The 25,782-nt window shown below is 49.0% G+C and overlaps 1 protein-coding gene across 3 annotated transcripts in view; it reads left to right on the top strand.

Moving 5' to 3' along the window:
* The window catches only part of SPTBN2 (spectrin beta, non-erythrocytic 2), a 100,099-nt gene that overhangs the window by 34,858 nt on the left and 39,459 nt on the right, over positions 1–25,782 (top strand). For all 3 annotated transcript variants that reach the window (XM_061606662.1, XM_061606664.1, XM_061606663.1), the window contains 11 exons: positions 347–459; positions 2,431–2,618; positions 5,421–5,538; positions 6,282–6,440; positions 9,795–10,097; positions 13,121–13,274; positions 14,367–15,237; positions 16,794–16,931; positions 19,806–20,562; positions 21,344–21,546; positions 22,407–22,497. In XM_061606662.1, the coding sequence (XP_061462646.1) occupies positions 347–459; positions 2,431–2,618; positions 5,421–5,538; positions 6,282–6,440; positions 9,795–10,097; positions 13,121–13,274; positions 14,367–15,237; positions 16,794–16,931; positions 19,806–20,562; positions 21,344–21,546; positions 22,407–22,497 (3,095 nt within the window). The remainder of the gene's footprint in view (positions 1–346; positions 460–2,430; positions 2,619–5,420; positions 5,539–6,281; positions 6,441–9,794; positions 10,098–13,120; positions 13,275–14,366; positions 15,238–16,793; positions 16,932–19,805; positions 20,563–21,343; positions 21,547–22,406; positions 22,498–25,782) is intronic.

Here is a 25,782-nt window from a genome sequence, read left to right as displayed (position 1 = left end):
TGCACTACTGTAGTCAAGAGCTCTTGGTCCAGGAGTGGCTGCAGCAGTTGTGCCCAGAGCTTGGAAAAATTACTCTTTTTTGCCTGCAACTCCCATCAGCCTACTCCAGTGGCTATGCTGGCTGGGGCTGATGGGAGTTGTACTTTAAAAAAGTAACTTTTCCAAGCTCTGGTTGTACCAGCCAAAGCTGGCAAAAGGTGCTTCTAGCCTTTGAGGCTCCCTGAACCTGCAAATGGCACTCAATACACTGAAATAGTAGTGGTAGTAAAAATAATAATGTCCGTCTAGCAAGCCAGGCATTCTTTGTCCTGTGTCTCTGGCTCCTTATTCTTCCGCCTCTCCCTAGATGTGAACGTGGACCAGCCTGATGAGAAGTCCATCATTACCTACGTGGCCACCTACTACCACTACTTCTCCAAGATGAAAGCCTTAGCCGTGGAAGGGAAACGGATTGGGAAGGTACCACGAGGGGGACTGCAGGGGAGGAGGGTCCTGGAGAGCTGGGAGATGAATGCCCTTGGATCCCAATGCCCCTGGCAACGTTGAGGGTGCGGGAAGAGTGGCGGGCAGTTGATATATTTCACCCAAGGAACCAGCGTGTGTGCAAGCAATCGGTGTCCACTAAACTCTTCCTCAGGGTGGAGGGGAAAACAATGTAGAGCATTAAAAGGAGATTTTTAAGGACTTTTAAAAAGTGGCTTTCTGCACATCACCAGCATTAGCTGCTGTAGAGCAGTTGGTTCCAAAGCTTCCCCCTTCTCTCCCCCCCCCCGACTACTTGAAATTTGCTGAGGGTCGTTTTGATGGTTTTTCTGCCTGTTGGAGCAATTGTAATGCGCTGTGCTAGATGCTGTATGATTTTTCATTGAGTTTTAGTGTTTCTTTCATTTCTCTTACATTGTACTTCATTGATTTACAATTTGCATTCCATCAAATTCAAACTGTAATGCAATAAAATACAATATAAGAAACAAAAGAGGCAATTGCACTACAATTAAAAATAAATATGACTGTTTAATGTGGACATGCTGCGGCCTGCCTGAATGAAGCTCACAGACCATCCGTCGTCTGGGAACACCTACGCTAGAACAACAGATTTTGTACCACGGTTGGCTAATCCGGATGTTGTTGGGACTTCATCTCCCACCAGCCTCCCAGCCAGCCTGACCCAGTGGTGAAGGATGATGGGAATTGTAGTCCAACAACATCTGGAGGGCCACAAATGTTCCCCATGCCTGTTTTAAGCAGCCTGGTCCTCATTCCTACCCCTTCCATGTATTTTGCTCCATCTCAAAACTCCATTCTGCTGTCTATCCAGGGCAGTAGTAGAAAGCAGCTGAGCTTTAAGAGGCCACATTTTGTTTTATTTTATTTATTTACTGTTACATGTATATCCCACCTTTCATCCAAAGAGCTCAAGGTGGTGTACAAACATGGCTCTTCACCCTTCCCATATGATCCTCACAACAACCCTGTGAGGTAGGTTAGGCTGAGAGAGGGTGATTGGCCCAAGGTCACCCAGTGAGCTTCATGGCTGAGTGGGGATTCGAACCCTGGTCTCCCAGTCCCCAGTCCAAGACTCTAACCACACCACCACTCTGGCTCTCATGTCATAGATTAGATTAGATTAATTTATCCAGTTTAGGACTGTTTGGAGCAGCTGAGCTGTAAAGGGGCATGTTTTAGATCAGATCAGATTATTTCATCCCGCTTCTCTGCCCTGAGGACACCCAGCATGGCTTACAAAATTGAAAAGACTGAAACAGATAGTAAAGCCAAACCACACTATGTTTGGGCGTGCCCTCCCACTCGCCCCTGCTTGCATTTTCCCCGATGAAAGGCTGGGGAGGAGGATAGAGTCTCAGTCGCTGCTGCCAGTGGAGGCTGCTCCATTTGGGAAAGCAGGGCACTGCCTCACCAACCTCAGTCATCTGCCCTTGGCCAGCCCCTCATCTGCCAGTCTTTTGCCTGGGCTGCCTGCCTGCCTTCTTATTTACATCCAGCCTGGGGGGGGGGGTGAGGGGGCTGGCTGTTAGCTTCCTCTTCCTTAGTCTCCGTGTTGCCCTTGTAGAACTCAGCAGAGAGGAGGATGGGGACAAAACCAGAATGAGTTGGCTCTGCCTTGTCATTGGCTCTGGCTCCACCTGCTGTTGGGCATTCTGAATTCCGCCCCACCAGTCTCAACGGGCATCAGCCATCACTGGCTGCTGCCTAAAAGTGATGGGAACCCCCAGAGGTAACCTGGCCCAAAGCCCTTTGTGCTTTTGAGACTGAATACCCGGCACTTTAAATTGAGCCCAGAAACAAATGAGGCAGCTGATGCAATTCCAGACCAGCCTGCTTTGAGGAAGGAGAGCATTATGTGTGTCTCCCTCAGTGAGTGTCAGCTCCCTCCCGGGGTTCCCGAGTGATTGCAGGTTCTCACGACAGGTCCTGGACTACGCCATCGAGGCAGACAAGCTGATAGAGAAGTACGAGACGCTGGCCTCTGACCTGCTGCAGTGGATTGAGCAGACCATCTTGACACTGAACGACCGGAAGCTGGCCAACTGCCTCAGCGGGGTGCAGAACCAGTTGCAGGCCTTCAACACCTATCGCACTGTGGAGAAGCCCCCCAAGTAAGTTTTGGCCCTTTCTGAGCCTGGCGCTGAGGGGGGAGATAGCCAGTGGTGTAGGGATGAATCGTGGGCAGGGGACCTCAGGCCTGGGGGCGGGGTCAGATACAGCCCTGCAGGACTCCCTCTATCCAGCCCTCAGGACTCTCCCCAGAACACGCCCAATTCCCTAGGCTACACCCTTCACCTGATGGGTTGTGCATCCTCCTGGAGTGCTTTTCCCTGGCTGGAAATGTGTCCTGGAACTGTGATGATACAAAATTGGGGGGCACAGCTAATACCCTGGAAGACAGAAACAAAATTCAAAGGGACCTTGATAGGCTGGAGCATTGGGCTGAAAACAACAGAATGAAATTCAACAGGGATAAATGCAAAGTTCTACTCTTAGGAAAAAGAAACCAAATGCACAGTTATTATTATTTATTTATTTATTTTATTTAATTTATATACCGCCCTAAGCCAAAAAGGCTCTCTGGGCGGTGTACATAAGAGATAAAACAAGCACAATATATAAATACAATAAGTATAACAAAATCAAAGATCAAAACAAAGAATGGCATGCTGTGTGTATTCTCAATTTATAAGATGGGGGATACTTGGCTCAGCAGTACGACATGTGAGAAGGATCTTGGAATTGTCGTTGATCACAAGCTGAATATGAGCCAACAGTGTGATGTGGGTGCAAAAAAGGCAAATGCTATATTAGGGTGCATTAACAGAAGTATAGTTTCCAAATCGCGTAAAGTATTGGTTCCCCTCTATTCAGCGCTGGTTAGGCCTCATCTTGAATACTGCGTCCAGTTCTGGTCTCCGCACTGCAAGAAGGATGCAGACAAACTGGAACAGGTTCAGAGGAGGGCAACAAGGATGATCAGGGGACTGGAAACTAAGCCCTATGAGGAGAGACTGAAAGAACTGGGCATGTTTAGCCTGGAGAAGAGAAGACTGAGGGAAGATATGATAGCACTCTTCAAGTACATGAAAGGTTGTCACATAGAGGAGGGCTGGGATCTCTTCTTGATCGTCCCAGAGTGCAGGACACAGAATAATGGGCTCAAGTTGCAGGAAGCCAGATTTCGACTGGACATCAGGAAAAACTTCCTAATTGTTAGAGCCATACGACAATGGAATGGAACCAATGACCTAGAGAGGTAGTGGGCTCTCCGACACTGGAGGCCTTCAAGAGGCAGCTGGACAACCATCTGTCGGGAATGCTTTGATTTGGATTCCTGCATTGCACAGGGGGTTGGACTCGATGGCCTTATAGGCCCCTTCAAACTCTACTATTCTATGATTCTGTGATAATCGCTCTTGCTTCCAGGCCCACCCACTTTTGCCCCTTGGCCTCCACTGGGCCTGGGAGGTCATTCATGAGAGAAGGTGGCCCTGTGTCTGAACAAGGTTGCCCCCCCTCCCGTGGTAAATGTTTTACACACAGCAACTCATCATGGCAGCTCTTCTGCCAGGAGAGTCCAAATCTGTAGGCAGCTGTTTTGATTTATATATATACCTTCCCCCTCCACCACCACCATTTTCCCCCAGAAGCACTGGTTCATAGCACAATGCCCAGTTTGTTAGGATCAGCTGACATTCATAGAATTAACAGAATCAATTCAACTTGCTGAAAATAATTGAGCTTTAACAAAGGATCTTCAGCCAGCTGAAATGCTACCTTTAGCTTTCAATTAGTAATGCAAGCACTCGTGCAAAGAAATGTTACCACCTTTTGAAATGCTAGCCTGAAGTAGGAACCCTATCCAAGAAAAAGAAAAGAGCATCCAACCGTTGCTGGATTATCACCTCATTCACTTCCCTGAGGAAGGAGGGGTCCGTCAGTCACCCTGGTGCTCTGGTACATGATTATTGTCAACACTCTAGCTGTAAACCTCTGGCCTGCTGGCCAATCTTGGCCTGCTAGAGGGTTTAGTTTAGCCCATGAGGCCATTCTCCTAATCCACATGCATCTATCAGTCAGATGTTACTCCAATGGGTGGGTGATGGCAACTGATGGGCGGGGTTGGGGTCAATTCTGCATTGGTTGCACTTGTAAGTTCCCCACATGGAGCTGACACGTGCAGCCAAAGCAGTGGGATTTAACCCCCACTCAGCTGATGAGCAGGGGGGTTAAATCCTGCTCAGATCTCTGCAAACAGCAGGTTTGAAGTCCTTGTTCATCAGCTGATGAGCTGAGAGTTTGTCCTGCTGGGTGCTGCAGGGAATGTGCTGGTGAAGCAGACCCTCCCCCCCAACCCCATGGGCCAACTTTGACAGGTAGGCAGGATCGTCCACCTATCAGTCGCCTGATATCATCAAGACATCCAGTGATAGACAGGAGGGTGCCCACCTGTCAAAGTAGCCTCATGAGGGTGGATGGAGATAAAGATGTGGCCCTACCCTTGGCCAGAAAGTTTTCCCACCCCTTCTCTGAAGAACGTCTCGGAGCTGCGGTTTCCCTCTTCCGCTACGTCACTGGCAGACAGTGGCAGCTGTTGGCTCTGGTGTCCATGGTGCAGTGGAATCCGCTGTGGGTTTTAGTCTGGACGCTCAAGGAAAGCCCAGACTAAAACCCGGAACGGATTCCACTGCCCCACGGACATGGAGCCACCACTGCTGGCAGAGCGTATGCTGGTACTCTGCATGTGCATGTCTTGCCTTTTGGAAGTTCCTGCATGCTCACACAGTGAGAATGGGGCCTTAGGCTGGGGAGTTATGACATGTGCACTCTTGTTCCTTAACCTGGCTGGCTCTCTTACTCTCTTTCCTCCTTCTGCCTGCCCCCTCCTCGTGCTTGATCCTTACTCCTAGGTTCACGGAGAAAGGAAACCTTGAAGTCCTGCTGTTCACCATCCAGAGTAAGATGAGAGCCAATAACCAGAAGGTTTACACGCCGCGCGAGGGGAGGCTCATCTCTGACATCAACAAGGTGAGGCTGTGGAAGACGGTGGGCAGAGGAGCCAGGCTATTTGTTCACAGAGCCCAACACTGTTGACTCTGAGCTCTGCCACTGAGCTGTGGTCCTCCACTGCCTCTGCAAAACTTGGGGATGGGGCTCAGTGTTCATTGGGACCAGTCCAACTGCCCAAAAAAGCAGAGGGGACATTTTTTTGTTGGTGTTGGGGTGGCGGGTAAGCCAGCACTTGCCAATTGTAGGTGCTAAATATGTGTGATGTCTTCTGGTATCTTTGTGTGTGTGTGTGTAATCTTAAAGAAAAGTACAATAGAGGTGCATTAAACAACAAAACAATCATAAACAATGGATAAATGGCCTGGCAAAAATAGTTGTGCCCAAATTCAGCTAGTATTTGCTGATTCTAAATCAAAGCCATCGGCTAATAACATTTAATGATTAATAGGCCAGTCCATGCATTTGGGCACTTTCCTGGAATCTGGGTTTAATTTGAATCAAAGAACAGCTCAAGAATTCCTCCAATGCTGGAGTTGAGCACTGTAATAAAAAATAATAATTATAATATTGGGGGTAGGGGAGGCGGGGCTTCCGAGCATGTACAGAGCGCCTTCCGGCATTCTGCAGCCATATTTGCCCAGCCCTTCAAAGCATGCTGAATCCCTTCACACACTTTTAGAAATGTCAATCCTTGTTTTAGGAAATGGGCAACTCCATGATTTTCTTTCTCCTTTCCCCCCCCCTCCCCAAACTGTCCCCAGGGCTGGGAACGGCTGGAGAAAGCGGAGCACGAGCGAGAGCTGGCCCTGCGCAACGAGCTGATTCGGCAAGAGAAGCTGGAGCAGCTGGCGGCACGCTTTGACCGCAAGGCGGCCATGCGCGAGACCTGGCTGAGTGAGAACCAGCGCCTCGTCTCCCAGGTCAGCCCGATAGAGAGACAGAAGCAGGAGGGGTGTGCCGATGGTGTCTAGAAACAGTGCATGTGGGGTGCCCACAGGGAATTGCTCTCCCCCCTCCCTGATGAACCACAGTCCCCCAAATTCCCCCCTTCCATTGAAAAAAGAGCACGTTCCTAGCGTTTGTGGAAGCTGAGATACGAGACAAAATGCACAAATGATATCCTTTAATTTTTTTTTTTTAAAGTATTTTGTTGGGTTTTATGCATAAGCAAAGGGGGAACAAATACAAAAGAGAGAGGGAGGGACATCAACCATATATATGTACAGTATACAGTTCTATTCCATTAGTACATTCCAAATTTCCAAGCATACTGCAGGCAGCTGTTGAAGAGGGTTCGCACTGGTGGCATAAATAATCAGATTCCACCACACAGTGTGAAAAACTTTTGGAGTTTCAATTCCCTGTAGAGATCACAGTTTTTGCCCTGGAACCGCCCCCTCCCCCAGCAAAGGATTCCTATGGACATCCAGAAGTGTATGGGCATGCTGTGAAATCTCTCACATTCTGGATTGCAAGCAGCACGTGCACCAGGTTGTCACCTGGACTTATCTCAAGCGAAATGCAATGCAATGGACTGCCTTCACGTCCGTCCCGACTTATGGCTACCCTATAAACAGGGTTTTCACGGTAAGCGGTGTTCAGAGGGGGTTTCCCATTGCCTCCCTCTGGGGCTGAGAGGCAGCGACTGGCCCAAGGTCACCCAGTGAGCTTCAGGGCTGTGTGGGGATTCGAACCCGGGTCCCCCAGGTCGTAGACCAACACTCTAACCACTACACTAACCACCACTTAGCGAAACTAAGCTTCTTTATCCTTTCCTGCCAGAAATGAAAAGCAGCTCCAGCCTGTTCATTTGTTTCCTTTGGTTGCCAGCATTTACACCCCACCCAATTTCCCATGTCCTCTGGGCAGTTCACAAATTTAAAATGATTTGATGCAATCACAGTCAGCCATGAACTAAAACTATTGATACAAAAGCTGCACCAGCAGAAAAATTAGGAGGAAAACAGCATAAAACCTTACGAAGCAGCATAAAGATCTGTAAAAATGAGCACCAAAACCCAGTGAGGAGGAAAACAAAAGAGCTCAAGAATTAAAGTGCATTGAAAGGCTTGGGAGGATGAACAGGGTCTTCTCCTGGTGCCAAAAATATCCCAACGTCTCTCTGGAGGGATTGTTCTGCCGCCATGTGAGGTTCATGAGGTAGTGCATGAGAGGGCCTTTTCTGTGGTGGCTCCACAATTGTGAAATCCCCCCCCCAAGGTGCATCTGCCCTTGTCACTCTACATGCATTGTGGAGAACCTTTGGCCCTATGGATGTTGCTGAACTACAACTCCTGTCATCCCTAGGCACTGGCCGTGCTTGCTGCAGTTGGTAGGAAGTTGTAGTCCAGCAACACCTGGAGGGCCAAAGGTTCCCAACACCTGTTCTACATCTTTTGATGTCGGGTCAAGAAGACACGCCTTGTTGCAAAGACCTTTGAGGATGAAGATTTCAATATGGTTTAAGTGTATTGATCTGTATGTAACCCATCCTGGAACATCACTGATGAAGGGTGGGCTATAAAAACCAATCAGTCACCAGAGTGTCCTTACCAGAACAACACTCTTGCTTTGAGACCCGGGGTCTTGTCTGAACCCAGCAATCCCATAGAAAATGGGAACCTTTTTTAGCCTGAGGGCCACATTCTTTACAGGGCAACCTTCTAGAGGCCAAATGCCAGTGGTGGACAAGAGCCGGAGCGACAGATGCAAGGTTGTATCCAGCTAAGTCTGTCTTAGAGTAGATCCACTAAAATTAATTGACCAAAATTAGCCATGCCCATAAGTTATTAAAACTTAATTAATATACAACCCGCCGTGCTTTCCCTTTTCCCAGTAAGCTGCACTCTGCAGACACCCAAGAGCCAGAGGTTTCTGCGCCCCATCGTCATCTCGCCATCTTTCATCCAGGCAAGCAAAGCATTTTACAGCTTAAGGACACGTTCCAACCAGGCAATCACAACTCCCCTATGAGGACATGTTGCAGCATTTGATGCTTTTTAGTTTAGAGAAAAGGCAAGAAGGAGGTGACATGAGAGAAGTGAATAAAACTATGCATGGCATGGAGAAAGTAGTTGGGAGAAGTTTTTCTTCCTCTCTCGTAACTCTAGCAGACATCCAATGAAGCTGAATCTTGGATGATTCAGGACAGACAAAAGAACGTCCTTCTTCACGCAATGCGTGGTTAAACTATGGAATTCGCTCCCATAAGATGCAGTGACGGCTAGCAACTTTAAAAGATTAAGGCTATCAGTGGCTACTAGCCATGGTGGCTCTGCTCTTCCTCCACAGTCAGAGGCAATATACTTCTGGATACCAGTTGCTGGGAAACGCAGGAGGGGAGAAAGCTGTTGCGCTCCGGTCCTGCTTTCGGGCTTCCCATCATGGGCATCTGGTTGGCCACTGTGAGAACAGGATGCTGGACTGGATGGGCCACTGGCCTGTTCCAGCAGGGGTCTTCTTATGTTCTTGTCTTCAAGGGCAGGCCCACATCGAACACATTGCAGTAGTCTAATCTGGAAGTCGTCAGAGTACAGTGTGCATGCAGAATTATCACATGCTGTTTTTACTATTTGCATTTACTAGCAGTGCTCTTGCGCTCAGGTCCTGCTTGTGGGCTTCCCACAGACATCTGGTTGGCCACTGTGAGAACAGGATGCTGGACTGGATGGGCCACTGGCCTGATCCAGCAGGGGTCTTCTTATGTTCTTGTCTTCAAGGGCAGGCCCACATCGAACACATTGCAGTAGTCTAATCTGGAAGTCGTCAGAGTACAGTGTGCATGCAGAATTATCACATGCTGTTTTTACTATTTGCATTTACTAGCAGTGCTCTTGCGCTCAGGTCCTGCTTGTGGGCTTCCCACAGACATCTGGTTGGCCACTGTGAGAACAGGATGCTGGACTGGATGGGCTACTGGCCTGATCCAGCAGCCGGGCTCTTCTGATGTTCTTGTGAGAGAATGGAGTAGGGCTGGTGAGGAGAGTGGCTCAGGGAAGGGGCATGGCCTGGGTAGAGTCCTGAGAGCCAGATATAGAAAGGCCTGGGGGAGGGCGTATTTGGCCCCTGGGCCTGAGGTTACCCACGCCTGTCACAGAAAAACATGCAGCGATTTTGCTACTAACCAACTCAATGTGCCTGTGGTTCACTGCCCATGGAGTATCCCAACCACACACCCCACTTCCTTGCTTCCGCCTTATCTGGGAGACCCCCCCCCCCAAACAGAAATACCCCTGAAGAATGATATACACTCTCTCTTCCTCTGCAACCGGCAGGATAACTTCGGCTTGGACTTTTCGGCAGTGGAGGCAGCGGTGCGGAAACACGAAGCCATCGAGACGGACATTGTGGCGTACAGTGAGCGCGTGGCAGCCGTGACCGCGGTGGCAGCAGAGCTCGAGGCGGAGGGCTACCATGACATCAAGCGAGTGCTGGCACGCAAGAACAACGTGGCCAGGCTCTGGGACTACTTGCGCGAGCTGGTGGCTGCCCGCCGCGAACGCCTGATGCTCCATTTCGAGCTGCAGAAGATGTTCCAGGACTTGGCTTACCTCATGGATTGGCTGGAAGAGATGAAGGTAGTGGGCCAGGCTGGGGTCGCTGTGGCGGGGCTGTGGTATGCAAGAGGGCCTTGCATGATGGGGGGGAGCCCACCCTAGACAAGGATGCATTTTAAGCAAAGGTCGAAGGACCATCTCTCAGGGATACTGTAACCAGTTAGTTGCGGGTTGCCAGTTCGTTTCTGGACCCAATTCAAGGTGCTCACATTTGTGTTTTAAAGTCCTACATGACGTAGGCTGCAATCCAGTACACACTTGCCTGGGAGTAAGTCCCATTGAACCCAGTGGAGCTTACTTCTGAGTAGACATGTATTGGATTGCAGCCTTAGGCCCTAAATATCTGAAAGACTGCCTCCTCCCCTACAGACCCTCTTGGGTGTTGAGATCAGCAGAGGAGGCCCTTTCAGTAGCTCCGTCATGCTGGGAGGAAGAGTCTCCTCTGTAGCAGCCCCTGAGTTGTGGAACTCCTTGTAGAGGTGTTTCTGGCAGCTTCACTGTACAGTTTTCAGCAAATGCTGAAAACGAATCTCTTTACCCTGGCCGTTGACACCTGAGATGTATATTTTCAGGACTCACCCTATTTTTGTGCTGTTTGTGATTTTAAGTTGTTTTAAATTGTTTTCAAGCATGTATTTTAAATTGTTGTAACTCGCTCTAGGACGTCAGGGTGAAGGGCAGGTAATAAAGTCTATTACAATTGCAATTATTATTATTATTGCAAAGTACATCACTATTATTATCATCGTCATCATCACCATCAGCAGGTTTGCAGCCTTGCAAGAGGGTTGGACTAGACGAACTTTGAGGTCGCGTCCAGTGCTATTTTTATTTATTTATTTATTATTTGATTTGTATCCTGCCCTTCCTCCCAGCAGGAGCCCAGGGCGGCAAACAGAAATGCTAAAAACGCTTTAAAACATCATAAAAAGACCTTAAAACACATTAAAACAAAACAACGTGAAGAACATTTTTTTTAAAAAGCTTTAAAAACTTCTTTTTTTAAAAAAAAAAAGGGTTAAAAACATATTATTAAAGAAAACATATAAAAACAATTCTAACACAGATGCAGACTGGGATAGGTCTCAAAAGTCTTCTTGAAAGAGGAAAGTGAATGGAAAGTGCTATGAATTACATCAGTATGAGGGAAGGGCTGCTGCTCAGTGGCAGAGGATCTCGCAGAAGGTCCCGGGTTCAATCCCCAATGGCATCTCCAGGTAGGGCTGGGAGAGTCTCCCTGTCTCAAACCCTGGAGAGCTGCTGCCAGTCAGTGTAGACAACACTGAGCTACATGGACCCAAATGGTCTGACTTGGTATAAGGCAGCTCCCTCCCTGTGTTAGTACCAGGTGTAGAAACCACTGACGCAGACGGAGCATTGGATTTGGATCCTGTCTATGGCAGCATTCAGCATAGAAAATACAGTGCTGGCGCAAGGCTTGCCAACCTTTTTGAATCAGTGAATATGCTTCAGACATTGAGAGAGTGCTGTAAGTGCCAGTCACAAAATGGCTGCTAAAGGCGGCATGGCATCCCACAAAATTTGAGAGAAAACACTCGTTGCTGCTTCTCTCTCCCCACCCCCACCCCAGACAACCTCATGCGTACCATGGGATGTCAGCTATGTCTTGCTGGTCCTGACTTGTGCAGATACAGTTGTTAAAGGCACAAGAACCCTGTTTATTATTATTATTATCATCATCATCATCATCATCAATTTGTTGTCTATTTATTAGTTCTTACATTTATATCCCACCTTGCTGTCCTCATCGAACCCAAGGTGGCTTACATGTGATTCCCAGATAGTCTCCCACCTAGGCACTGACCAGACCCAGACCTGCTTAGCTTCAGCAAGGTGGTGCCTTGTGTGCCTTCAGATTTTTCCCCAATTCCAATCCTAAACCAAAGCCTAGGCTGCCATCCTGTACCCATCTACCTGGGAGTAAGCCACATCAAACAAAAAATATGCTTTCTTCTGAGTAAACACGTATACCATTGTACTGTAAGTTAACTATACAGTGAATGCTTAACGAGTGCCTGGCTTTAGGTCCTGCACGTCAGGAGACATGCCTAAATCTCTTTGCAAAGTTTTCACATTTTGCATGTGCTGTTTGGGAAGGGGATTCTTTAACATCCACCCACACCTACTGTGTAGTAATATTTGCAGAAAATAACTTCCAAGGGGGTGCCTAATCTCAGGCAACTCCACCATAGGAAAGATGCATCTTCTTTGCTAGGAAAAATGGAAGGGAAAACTATGGAGATTACAAAAATAAGACAGAAGCAACAAAAGTACGCTAAAGAGGAATGGAGGGAAGAAGCTTTTTAGGACCCTAGGGGCCCTGTTGCCTGGGCTCCCATCAAATAACTTATCTATCACAGCTCTGACTTCACTTGTTGGCTAAAAACACTCACAGGCACAAGCAGCCCGGATGACTCATTTCACAGAAATCGCATAGAAACATACCTGCATATGTTACTTCATAACTTACTTTCTAAGAGGGCTGGAGACTTAGGCTGCAATCCAAGACATGTCTACTCAGAAGTAAGGTCCATTAGGTTCAGTGGGACTTGCTCCCAGGTAATTGTGTATTGGATTGCAGCCTTACTTTAAAAAAGCTCAGAGTTTGGGTCCCCTGCCTGTGGGCTCCAATGAAGGCCTTTGCAGATGCCTGGTTGGTGACCCCCGGTATGGAGTAAATGACCACCAAGGCCCCTTCCAACTCTATGCTTCTATGAATTTGCAAATTATATATATGATATATATTTGGGGGGGGGAGAGATAAGGGGGCACTGTGTTTAGGGACTCAACTGTCGTGGAAGACCCTTTCTCAAGGGTGGCCTTGCCTAGGAACCCTCCTTGCCTTTTTTTCCTGTGTTCCTAAGGAGGGTAATTGAGATGAGAGCCGGCGACCAGGCGATGTCTCTCCCATCCTCTGGCGACCAGGTGATGTCTGTCCCATCCTCTGGCGACCAGGCGATGTCTCTCCCATCCTCTGGTGACCAGGCGATGTCTCTCCCATCCTCTGCTGTGTTTCCTTGCAGGGCCGCCTTCAGTCTCAGGACTTTGGGAAACATTTGCACGGCGTGGAGGACTTGCTGCAGATCCACACTCTGGTGGAGGCCGACATCGCCGTCCAGGCTGAACGGGTGAAAGCCATCAGTGCTGCTGCCCAGCGCTTTGCCACCCCTGGCGAAGGTAGGAGCCTCAGGAGGAGGAAACATGAGACTTTGGGGGTGGGGGGGAGAGTTTTATCAATCCCACGAGTCATATGATGGAGTGCCCTTGGTTCCCTTCCTTCGAAGTCTGGTCTCCCAACTTTGCCTTTGTTCCTAACAGTCTTGCCTTCCCCTGAGACTTCCTGAGCATAGTTATAGGATGCTCCATGCAATATGAGAGTTTGACAGATTGGTCAAAGCACTTTGCAACACCTCTCCTCTGCAAATCTGTTTGAAGAAGTTACCAGATGAACGCAGAGCTCCTTAAAAGGCCCACGCTGTTTGGCGAGTTGATAACTTTTGCTAAACTGTAACTGCTGGATATCCAAGTTCTGAGCGATCAGGCAGCTCCTTGTATAGCAAAGTCTCTTACTAAACTTTTTTTTCATATTTTGCCAGCAAGATGAACAAGATTTGATCACAGACCAGAATTTACAAATGGGAGCAGAACAACACTTAAATTTAGTTTGACCTTAGCTCACAGTTTATACTTGTTTTCACCTTTTAGATGCATTTAGGAAGTTACTGGCTGTATTCATGCATCATGCCAAGCCATCGTTGAGGAAACTTGACTATGACAAACCAGAGTGGTATACCCAGGGTTTTAAATGGGTTTACATACTTATGGTTTGTTGTAATTATTTTTAATGGAATGTCTGGATTGATAAATTGTCGTTATGAGCATTGCGTCTCCTCCAAAGACTGCTGCATGGAGTTTGGAGTGAACTAATGGATTTATGTGGTTGAGACTTGAGAGCATGGGAAATTAAAGCAGCGAAGCACTCTAAACCATGGTTTGCCTGTACAGTTTTGAAAGCTCAAACCATGATTTGGATTTGAAACTACAGTTAGCTCAAACAATAGTTTCGCATTATGTTCAAATTGTGAGCCACTGGAATTAATACAAAGAGTGTAATGATCTACATGCCTTGGTTATTCTTCCTTTATCATGGGTCAAATGGCAGATATAGGGAGCAGGACACGGTCAGTGTGGGGAGTTTTGGTCAACTCTGTGGGTTTTTCAAAAGTTGGCAGGTTCTGTGGCTCCTAATATTGGTTTTCCTGCCTACAGCTTACAAACCCTGTGACCCTCACCTTGTCCAAGAGCGTGTGGCAACGCTGGACCGGTGTTACCGTGAACTGGTGGCATTGGCAGCACAAAGGCGTGCCAAATTGGAAGAGTCACGTCGCCTTTGGAAATTCTTCTGGGACATGGGTGAAGAGGAAGCCTGGATCCGGGAGCAGAGCCAGATCCTCTCGTCAGATGACTTTGGCAAGGACTTGACGAGCGCACTGCGTCTTACCAGTAAACACAACGCCTTCCGTGATGAGATGAGTGGCCGCGCCGGCACACTGCAGCAGAGCATAGCCGAAGGCCGCCAGCTGGTCGCCGAGGGCCACTTTGGAGCCACCGAGGTGGCCGAACGGATCCGGGAAATCGAGGAGCAGTGGGAGCAGCTTGAGGCGCTGTCCAGCCAACGGCAGCAGCGCCTCCTCCAGGCCTCCAACCTCTACCAGTTCCAGGCGGACGCCAACGACATGGAGGCCTGGTTACTGGATGCCCTCCGCTTAGTCTCTGGCTCTGACGTGGGCCATGATGAATACTCCACCCAAAGCCTGGTGAAGAAGCACAAGGATGTGGAAGAGGAGATCCACAACCACCGCCCTGCCCTGGACGCCTTGCACGAACAGGCCCGGAGCCTGCCTCCGGCCTTCGCCCATTCCCCTGAGGTGGACGGGCGCTTGCCGGCACTGGAGCAGCGCTACGAGGAACTGGTTGCGTTGGCCGAGCATCGCAAGCGAGCCCTGCAGGATGCCCTCAACCTCTATAAGATGTTCAGCGAGGCAGACGCTTGCGGGCTCTGGATTGGCGAGAGGGAGTACTGGATCGAGACGATGGACGTCCCCGAGAAGCTGGAAGACCTGGAAGTGGTTCAACAAAGGTGAGTGGGTCGACCCAGCAGCAACTTCTCCAGCCCAGAAGTGGAAAGCCAGTGGGCGTGTTCTTGAAAGAAAGTACTTCCTCACACAGCACATAATTAAGCTGTGGCAGGCATGGGGGGACCTCTGACCCATGGGCCTAATCATGTCTCAATGTGGCCCACGAGGTCAGTTCCCTCCCTGACGTCGGGTGAGGAGCAGGTGGAGACGTGGCTGCCAGTGTGCAGTTGGGAGCCTTAAAGAGCACTTAGTGCATTGGCAAGAGAGGCTTCCTTCTAGGCTGGTCAGCTGACTTGTGGTGAGAGCAGTCCAGCTGGGATAGGCTGTGCCTCGGACGTTCTCATGGGGAACTCCATAGTGCAGCTGATCCCAGCAGAAAACTCATGCCCTGCTTGTGGCTTTTCTTAGGCATCCGGCTGGCCACTGTGACATCAAGATGCAAGACCAGATGGGCCTTTGGCCTGATCTGGCAGAGATCTTCTTAATGGGTTTCTAGTTACAGACTTTGTTTGGGCCACTGCTTATCTTGAGGAGGGGAACAGTGCCATGTTGTTAATTTATGAGTCCAGATGCATAAGAATTTCCCCTCTGGATCAACTCAGCTTTCACAGTCCAACATTGGCCAATCCAGTGCCTCAGGAAGGCTGACAAGCAGGACAGGTTCCAGATCTGAGGGGGTCCTGGACAAAGGGCCCTCCAGAGCCCCCTAAATGGGACACACAACCACCATCACCATAATCTTATGGCAGCGCATAGTTAAACTATGGAACTCCTGCAAGAGCGATGGCCACCAGCTTGGATGGCTTTAAAAGTGGATTAGACACATTCATGGAGGATGGCTATCCTTCTGAATACCAGATGCTGGAAACCACAGGAGGGGAGAGTGTTCTTGCACTCAGGTCCTGCTTGCGGGCTTCCAGTGGGGCATCTGGTTGGCCACTGTGTGAACAGGATGCTGGACTAGATGGGCCATTGGCCTGATCTAGCAGGGTTCTTATGTAGCCAGTGCACCGTAGTGGCTCAGCAAACAGGACTTTGCTCCTGACTTTAAGATTCGGCTATTTTTAAAAGCTAAGAGCCAGCATGTGTATTGGATAGAATGTCAGACTAGAGTCACATCCACACCATATATTTAAAGCACTATGACACCATTTTAATAGACGTGGAGAATCCTGGGAATTATAGTTTGTGAAGGATGCTGTTCTCACAAATCTGCAATTCCTAGCACCCTTAACAGACTATAATTCCCAGGATACTCCATGACTGTTAGAGTGGCATAAATGTATGGTGCTTCAAATGTATGGTGTGGATGTGACGTAGGGAGTGTGGAGACTCAGGTTCAAATCGCTGCTTGGCGTTGGAGTTCACGGGGTGACCTTGTACCAGTTGCTCTTATCTCTCACCCTAACCTACCTAACAGGGCTGTTGTGAGGATAAATTGGGCGTGGTCAAGCATGTACTCTGCCTTGATCTCCTTAGAGGAAAGGTGGGGTGTAAATGTAATTAATTAATTAACCACATCTCTCTTCCTCTTCTCATTTGGTCCTCGTCATCTCAGGTTTGAGACGCTGGAGCCAGAGATGAATAATCTGGCCTCTCGCATTGCGGCGGTGAATGAGATCGCAAGCCGGCTTCTGGGTACTGACCACAGGAACAAGGACAGCATCCAGGCCACTCAGGAAGAGCTCAATACCAAGTGGGTGTCCAAAAGTCTGTGTGTGTGTCTGTGTGTGTGTGTGAGAAAGAGAGAGAGGTGGTTTGAATGATTGACAAAACCTGGCCCAAGACGTCAGAAAGACCACCTCCTTCCCTGCAGATCCTCTTGGGCGTCAAGAACAGCAGAGGGGGCCCTGTCACCCTTGGAAGCTTGGGCAGGGTAGCGGCCTGGGAGAGGTCATTCAGCGTGGCACCCTCTAAGCTGTGGAATTCTGTCAGCGGCTGCTGTAGCCACTCTGGTTATGTCCTGCCTCCGAATACTAGTTGCCGGGAGCCACAAGTGAGGAGGGTTGCCGTTGCACTTGGGTCCTGCTTTTGAGGTTTCCTTTGGAGCATCTGGTTGGCTGCTCTGAGGACAGAACGTTGGACTAGATGAGCCTTGGGCCTGACCCAGCACCCAGACTCTTCTTTTTACGGTCTCCCCAGAGAGATGCATCTGGCACTTTCCATGTATGGCTTTCATCCCCTGCTGCAGGGGCGCCTCTTTGCCTTGGCCTTTGATACCTGAGAGAGAGATTTTTAAGACCCGCCCTATCCTTTTAATTGCAAAATGTTTTAAATGGTTTCAATATTGTATTTTTATTTATTTATTAAATTTATTGGTCGCCCATCTGGCTGGTTGTCCAGCCACTTTGGGCGATGTACATAATAAAAACGTATAATTACATTAGAACATTAAAATCAACAGTAAGTAAAACCTAACCCACCCCAAAAGCCTGCCTGAAGAGCCAATATTTTTATATTGTTGTAACCTGCCTGCTGAAGGGTGTGTGTGTAAGACCTATAAATCATCATCATGATCTTCTAACAAGGCAAAGTGGGCTAGTACTAAAGGCTGGCCAAGTTATTTTTGACACACCTGAGGTGGAAAATCCCACGGGTGCCTCTCCCCACTCCCTGGCAGTAGTAATACATTGGAGTAGGCATCCGAAGTTGAGTTAACTTAAGGACGTTCACAGAATAAAAATTTCCTTTCCCCCCCCACAGTCCCCTGCACCCCCCAACGCCTCTCGTAGTGGATGGGGGGGGCATCTGAACAATGTGGAATGGGACATGGGGACTGCTTGGGGGAAGGGGGGAACACTCCACCTCAGCCTTGGATTGTAAGCAGGGATGTAGTTATCTGGGGTCATGGGAGGGGTCATAAACCCCTTACTTTTTTGGGAGCAAGGTCCCAGCAGGGTCCCTATATACTAAACAATTGGCATGAAAGGGGAGCGTGTTAGCCACTGCGAAGAGTTTTCTCACTTGGCTAACAACGGGTTTCCTTGTCCTTTTCGGCTGACTGGAGCCAATCGGAATGAAAGGCGGTGAGTCACCTTTCATGCTGATTGGCTCCTAGCGTAAGTGAAAAGCGAGCTTCATGGCCAAGTACTTTGGTCTCTCAAATACTAGTCCCACACTTGCCTCCATTTCAGAATTCTTACAATCAAAACCCCCAGAGAGAGAGACAGTTTGAGAACGGGAGGAGAAGCCTATGCACACGATAGTTTTATTCTGGTTCTATAATCCTGTAGCTGCAGAAGAGACCATGAATCATGGGGACATGGCTGTGAGGGGGCATGGTGTGGCTATCATGAAGGGACCCTGAATTTGCCACTACACTACTGATTGTCAGATAAGTTAACTAAAGGAAGTTTTGGGGGGAAAGTTTTCTCTTTTCCCCCCTCCCCGCCACGCTCTCTCGTGTCATGTTGTTCAGGAAGGTCCCCTGACAGAGAGAGAGAGAGAGAGAGAGGCTTCTTGGGTCAGGCTGGCTGCAGGGGGAAGAGGGGGCAGGAAACCTTCCTTCCCCAAACTTCCTTAAGTTCTCTTAGGATCTAAGACTTGCTGCCTTCTCATGACACCAGATATGGCTTCATTCTGATTAACGCAGGGGCCGGGAACTAGATATGGCAAACAGGACAGATCCTTACCTCCCCCCATGAGCCAATGAGGTCACCCATCTCTCAGTTACCTGACAAAGGGACAGGCCTTTGCCGCATCTTTACCTGCCCCACACCTGATGCCCTATATGACATAGGCAGGCATGGCCTCATGGGCCAAATAGGGAGCCCTACTGGGCCTCCTGAGCCCTGGGTACAGAAGTTCCCCACGGCTGGCCTAATGGCAAGGCCGGCCCTGGACTTGAGTAGGAGAGGGTGTAACCCCTTCTTTGGAAGATCTCAAATGAGGGTGAAAGATTATCTTTAGGCAACGAGACAAACAAGCGTGGAAGATGATTTCGTAGGTCAGTGGTACGGATTTATTCCTTTGTCAAGGACTAGTGAAAGTGAGACCTCAGTGCCAACTTCACAAAAACTTTCACTGGAGAGACTTGATAGGTTGAGATGGGACGCTGTACAGGCATACCCCGCTTAACGTCGCTTCACTTAACGTTGCCTCCCTATAACTTACATGCTCCATACGCCACCATACCCCGCTTAACGTACGCATGCCTCGCAATAACGGACACTTAATGGCATGACGCCGCTGCCATCTAGTGGCGATTGCGGTGCAGTACATGCATAGATAATTGCTTCACTTTAAGTACATTTTCACTTTATTACATGCTCGATCCGGTCCCATTGCGTATGTTAAAGCGGGGTATGCCTGTATTGCTCTTCACGTTCTCCCTGTTATATAGTATGAAAATAAGAAATGTGACATATATGGTAGCATTGCATACCGGACAAAGCAAATACAATTTCTGTGTACTGAATTTATTTTTACATGTTGTTGTTATTATATGAAAAGTATATAAAAGCTTATCTTTAACAATGCACATTTTACATTAACCTGTTTTAAAAATGGAGGGAGGCAGCCGTGACAATGTCAAACTGGATCTCACCCCGCCATCTCTCCCGCCTTGCAGGTGGCAGCAGTTCCAGGCCCTGGCCAGCCGTAAGAAGGACGCCTTGACCTCGGCACTCAGCATCCAGAATTACTTCTTGGAGTGCAACGAGACCAAGGCTTGGATGCGGGAGAAAACCAAAGTGATCGAGTCCACCCAAGGCTTTGGTAACGACCTGGCTGGGGTCATGGCCCTGCAGCGCAAGCTGGCGGGCATGGAGCGGGACCTGGAGGCCATCCAGGGCAAAGTGCGGGACCTGCGCGAGGAGGCGTCCCATCTGGCAGGCCAGCACCCGGAGCAGGCCGCTGCCATTTCTGATCGCTTGTCTGAAATCGACGGGACCTGGGACGAGCTGCGGGGAACCATGCGCCGCCGCGAGGAGTCCCTAGGGGAAGCCAGCAAGCTGCAGGGCTTCTTGCGCGACCTGGATGACTTCCAGGCATGGCTCTTGCGCACCCAGACGGCCATTGCATCAGAAGACGTGCCGGCCACTTTGCAAGAGGCGGAGTGCTTGCTGAGCCAGCATGAGACCATCCGGAACGAAGTCGAGCACTACAAGGGTGACTACCGGCGCCTGCGGGCCATGGGGGAGGAGGTGACGCAAGGCCACACTGATGCCCAGCACATGTTCCTGCAGCAGCGCCTCCAGGCCCTCGACACGGGCTGGAATGAGCTTGGCCAGATGTGGGAGAACCGCCACCAGCTGCTTTCGCGGGCCTACAGCTTCCAGATCTTCCTGAGGGACACCAAGCAGGTGGAAGGGGTGCTCAGCAACCAGGTAAAGCATGGTTGAGAACCTCAGGCCCTGTGGTCCCAAAATGCGGCCCTCTTGGCCTCTCTATCAGACTGTCAGGACTGCCCCCAGGCCACACACCTGGCCCTCTAGATCGCTGTGCTTCAACCTTGGGTCCCCATATGTTGTTGAACTCCAACTCCCATCATCCTTAGCTGCTGGCTAAGCTGGCTGGGGCTGATGGGAGCTGGAGTCCAGTGACATCAGGCGGGCCGTCAGTTCCCCCACACTTGTTCTACTTATCAGTCTCTCTCAGATCTGGGCTTGAATGCTGGACAAGCTCCTGCAAAGCAGGTAAAAGGGGGACTGGGGAAGGAGTGTAGGTCAGTGGGTAGAGCACACACGCTCTTATGGAAAAGACTACAGGTTCAACCCTCGGCAGATCCAATTAAAAGGAGCAGGTAGCAGATGATGGGAAAGGCCTCCCTCGGCTTCAGACCCCCGAGAAGTCACTGCCAGTCAGGGTAGACAATACTAGGCTAGATGGAATTATAGGCTGACCTAGTATAAGGCAGCTTTTTATGTGCCTATGTAAGCATCCTTCACCTTGAGGATCCTGGTTTGCGTTATCGAAGAGAGAAGGTTTGGAGGATGTGTGTGTCATTTTCTTTGACGTCCCCCACCCCAGCTCATTGTTCCCCCCCCCCAGCTAATATCTCCCAGCTTCTTACCCCAATAGATTGCCTAATCTTAATATGGTAGCATTGCAAGGGGAATAGGAGCTTCCAAACAACTCTCAGCATTTTTGCTGTCGTTGTTGTTGCAGGAATACGTGCTGACTCATACAAGCATGCCCAGCTCGCTCCAAGCCGCCGAGGCTGCCATTAAGAAACATGAGGATTTCATGACCACCATGGAGGCCAACGGGGAGAAGATCAAGGGCCTGGTGGACTCTGGGCGGAAGCTTATCATGGAGGATGGCCTCCACTCCGACAAGATCCAGGAAAAGGTCAATTCCATTGACAGCAGGTGAGGAGGAATCATTCTGTGCAGGAATGCTGTGGGGTGGTTATCTGGCTTGGGAATGGAGCAAGGTCTAGAAGTTTAGAGCAGGTCATGGGGAAAAGGTCGATCAGGATCTACTAGAAGATCTTTGGGGGATTTGCGGTAGATGCGGCAAGAGATTCTCATTCCCAACAGAGAGGCTGCAGTCCTATCCATGGGCAAACCTCAGTGACCATTAGCCGTAAAAAGGGACTGACGCCACTTGCTGTTTCTCAAAATTGCAGGCAAGTGGGACCTGCAGCAAAATATTGCAATGTTCAGAGTTCCAGCCCACCAGCTGTGGCCTTTTCTAGGATACTCCCATTCCCCTTCCCCACCCTTTCCATCCTCCCCCACTTTGATTATATAATTTCTGTTCAAACAATCCCAATGCTGCAATCCTAGTGTTTTAGTCTACATTATTCCATTTTATTATTGCTGTTGTTTTACGGTTTACATTGTAAGATGTTCTGGTAACCCTTGCTTTGAAGGGCTGGGTATGTACAATAATGATGGCCCCCTCTTGCTTCCTCAGTCAGGAAAATGGCTCTGAGAACCAGTGTGGAGTAGCGGTTAGGGAGTCAGACTAGGGCCTGGGAGACCAGGGTTCAAATCCCAACTCAGCCATGAAGTTTATTGGGTGACCTTGGGCCAATCACAGTCTGTCAGCTTAACCTACTTCACAGGGTTGTTGTCCAAAATGGAGAGAGAGGAGAACCACGTATACCACCTTGAGTATTTCTTGGAGGAAAGGTGCAATATAAATGTAATAAATAAATAAATAAAATACTGCCAAGCCGCTCCTTCTGGATACCTCAAGCCCTGTCTTCCTTCTCCCTTTCCAGGCACAGGAAGAACCAGCAGGCAGCCCAGGATCTTCTGGCCCGGCTGCGTGACAATCGGGAGCTGCAGCACTTTCTACAAGACTGCCAGGAGGTGAGCAGGGTCAGGTCACCTGCAGGGTGGGTGGAGCCAACGGGTTGGGGCTGGCTCCCCAAAGACAGTTCAGTAGGTGGAGTTGATGGTATCGAGTGCACACAAATATACACGCCCCTGGCAGTAGAGAGCGATTCTTGGGGAATTGTGAAAGGGTTGTGTTCCTATATAGCTGGGGTGGGGTACCTCCAGCCCGCAGGCTTAATAAGGCCCAGAAGAAAGCGTGAAAAAGTCATTAGGGCTGCATAAACTCCAATCCTTCATCAGGGGTCAATTCAAATAAGGAATATAAAACTCAGAGATCTCTTGGCAAGTCATATAGTCTTTGATAATTGGGACCTGGACCCAGCCCAAGTTCCAGTTTGGCCCACGGGGATGTTTTTCCAGAACCATGCCCACCCGCCCCACACCCAACGTCCTATGTGATGACAAGTGTGGGACAGGTAAGGACGTGTCTCCAAAGAAGCAATCAGGAGCTTAGTGTGAGCTGCTGATCGTTGCTTTGCAAGTGGAGATCAATGACCTGACAGCGAGCCCCTGCACTAGGGAGGTCCCCATTGGTGCAGCCAAGAGGGAGGGCTCGCTTTCAGCTGCAAATGGATTGCTTTCAGCTGATCAAGGGTTACTGTAAGCCCTTTTGAAGCTGTCACCTGGCATCAAAATGTCATCAGGTCATTGGCAAGTGGGTGCCCTCTCCCACCTGTCAAAGTTAGCCTGCAGGGGGTGGGGAGAAGATAAGGATCTGGCCCACTGTCCAGATCCAGTTTGGTATCCCTGCTGTACAGAATTCATTGGGACCAAGGTTTGTCTAGATGGGCAGCATCTTGTGGGGAGAGGGGGCTCCTGGCCCTGACGTTAAGACCACATAACTCTTCAATCAGAAGCTCTATGGTCACTCACAGAAACCCCCGTAAGCTTTTTGTTTCACTGTACATTCAAGAGTGAAATGTATAAATAAATAAATAAATAAATAAGTTTGTCATTTGTTACCCGAAGGTCTCCAAGTGACTTACAACGTTAAAAACATTGTACTATAAAAACACAACAATAAAACAATAGCAATGGCCCCATGCAGCCGCAGGAAACTTTGGCAGCATACTAATAATGGACAACACATCAGTCTATCAGATATCTAGGAAAAAAGATGTCTTTACCTGGGGCCGAAAATATACCAATGAAAGCACCAGACGGACTTTGCTGGGGAGCATGACCGATTCACAGATATGACCGATTCATTGTTCGTTCTCATTCACCAGAGCCAGGCATAGGTGGTGGTTGTCATCGACACTTCCTCGCATCCCAGCCGCCCAGCACACATATTTTTAAGACGGGAAAAGCAGGTGGAGGCAGACTGCTGCCTTCCCTTTATAAATTTATCAATCAATCAATTCAATTTATTGTACTAGCCAAAGGCCATGACAAATACATTAAAAAATAAAAACATACAGAGCTATGTAAAAGTATACAGAGAACAAATTGTTGTTGCAACCAATGATATAAAAGAGTTTCAGAGTTACCATCAGGGAGCTCAGTTGAAGACTCTGACACAGTTCGGTTCAAGATGCACAGGCAGCAATGAGACTGTACATGAAGAAGCAGTGGGAAGCATCGCTCAAAGGAAAATCAAACGCAAAGAAAGAATAAATCTGGATATTTCTGGACTTGCCTTACTTGCTGTGCTCCCCAGCACTGAGTGACGGAAAGCTCAGAAGCATCAAGATGGCCTTTCCTCAAATCAATTTGCCCTCAGTCGCTATATAAATTTTCCTCTTTCAGCAAGCCTTTTAGGCTGAGACCTATCCCAGTCTGCGTCTGTGTTAGAATTGCTTGATATGTTTTTTAATAATGTTTTTAACCCTTTTTTAAAGTTGTGGGTTTTTTAAAAATGTTTTTAATGCTGTCTTGTTTTAGTGTATTTTGGGATCTGTTTTTATGATGTTTTTAGCGCTTTGTTTGCTGCCCTGGGCTTCCGCTGGGAGGAAGGGCAGGATACAAATTAATAAAATAAATAAATAAATTTTGTGAGCGTGGGCCCTCCACAAGGGAATCCTGTTCCCTCCACCCCACCGCACCCCCTTTTTAAAAGGCATTGCTCATGGGGGCTGTGTGATGTTCCTATATTAATGTATATATGGTAAGTGTTGTTGTTTTAGAAGATACATGGTAAGTGGAGTGAAAGAGGGGGAGTGAATGGGCAGTAGAATGCGAGATGATTGGCTGAGTGTTTAAAATGGCTGAATGTATAAAAGGAAGAAGAGAAAGAGTGGATTGCTTGGTGGGGTTTGAGAGAGTTGTTTGCCAGGAGAGAGTGAAGAAGGAGGGGGGTGGAGTTCAGATTAGTATTGAGTAAAACCATATGCTTATGTGCCTTAAGAAGAAACCTTGTTAATCTTGTTAGCTTTGTTATCTGTAATAAATACTTAATTTGGTTTACCAAAGGCCTGATCCTTGGCTGGGGTTTCACAGACCAGAAGGGAGGGTAAGGTAATGACCAAGGCTGAAGGGGAACTGTAACAAATGGTGGCAGCGGTGAAGAGAATAACAATACCAGTATTCAGAGTCTCTGGGAATACTAGTATTGGGACGTTACTGGTGGTTGCCTAGCAGGGGGATCTGTTGAGATCTGTGCTAGAGCGGATAGGTAAACCATAAGAGAGTGCGGTCCGGACTGGTGGAGTCCCTGGTGGTGCCTAGAGACAGGCAGTAACCACGCGCAGGTAGGAACCTGACAGGGAGAGCCAGGGAAGGATGCATCACAGGCTGCGTCCTTTTTCTTGGGTTAGAGGCCGCAAGCCCCTGGTTCCCAGCTGCTGGGGAGCATGAGAGTGGGGAGGGAGACTGATGTCCGTGTCCTGCTTGCGGGCTTCCCTTTGGGGCATCTGGTTGGTCAGTGTGGGAAGCGGTATGCTGAGCTGGACGAGCCTTCAATCGGATCTTCTGACAGATGCATGCCCCACCTCCCAACTACACCCACAACTGGGGTCCCTTTAGGAGAAAATTCTGCGTTGGGTATTAGTACCTGGCCCAAGGCCACTGCATTGAGTTTCATGACTAGTGGGGATTTGAACCCTGGTCTCCCAGGTCTGTCCATGGTCTCCCATTCTCATACCCCACTCTTTTAGGGTTTTTTCCCCCCTAAAGATTTTTTCCCCTACTTCTGCAAGTATTGAGGTTCCCCCGAGGCTGCTGATACCTCTGCTCTTGGGAGCTGATTGCACCGTTTTGGCTACGGAAGGGATCCATGCTCCGACGAATGAGTTTGCTGCTAGTTCTGGCTGGGGCTGA

Source organism: Rhineura floridana, chromosome 22 (genome assembly GCF_030035675.1).
Source record: "Rhineura floridana isolate rRhiFlo1 chromosome 22, rRhiFlo1.hap2, whole genome shotgun sequence".
In the NCBI taxonomy this organism is placed as follows: Eukaryota; Metazoa; Chordata; class Lepidosauria; order Squamata; family Rhineuridae; genus Rhineura; species Rhineura floridana.
This window is presented reverse-complemented; position numbering and strand designations above follow the sequence as displayed.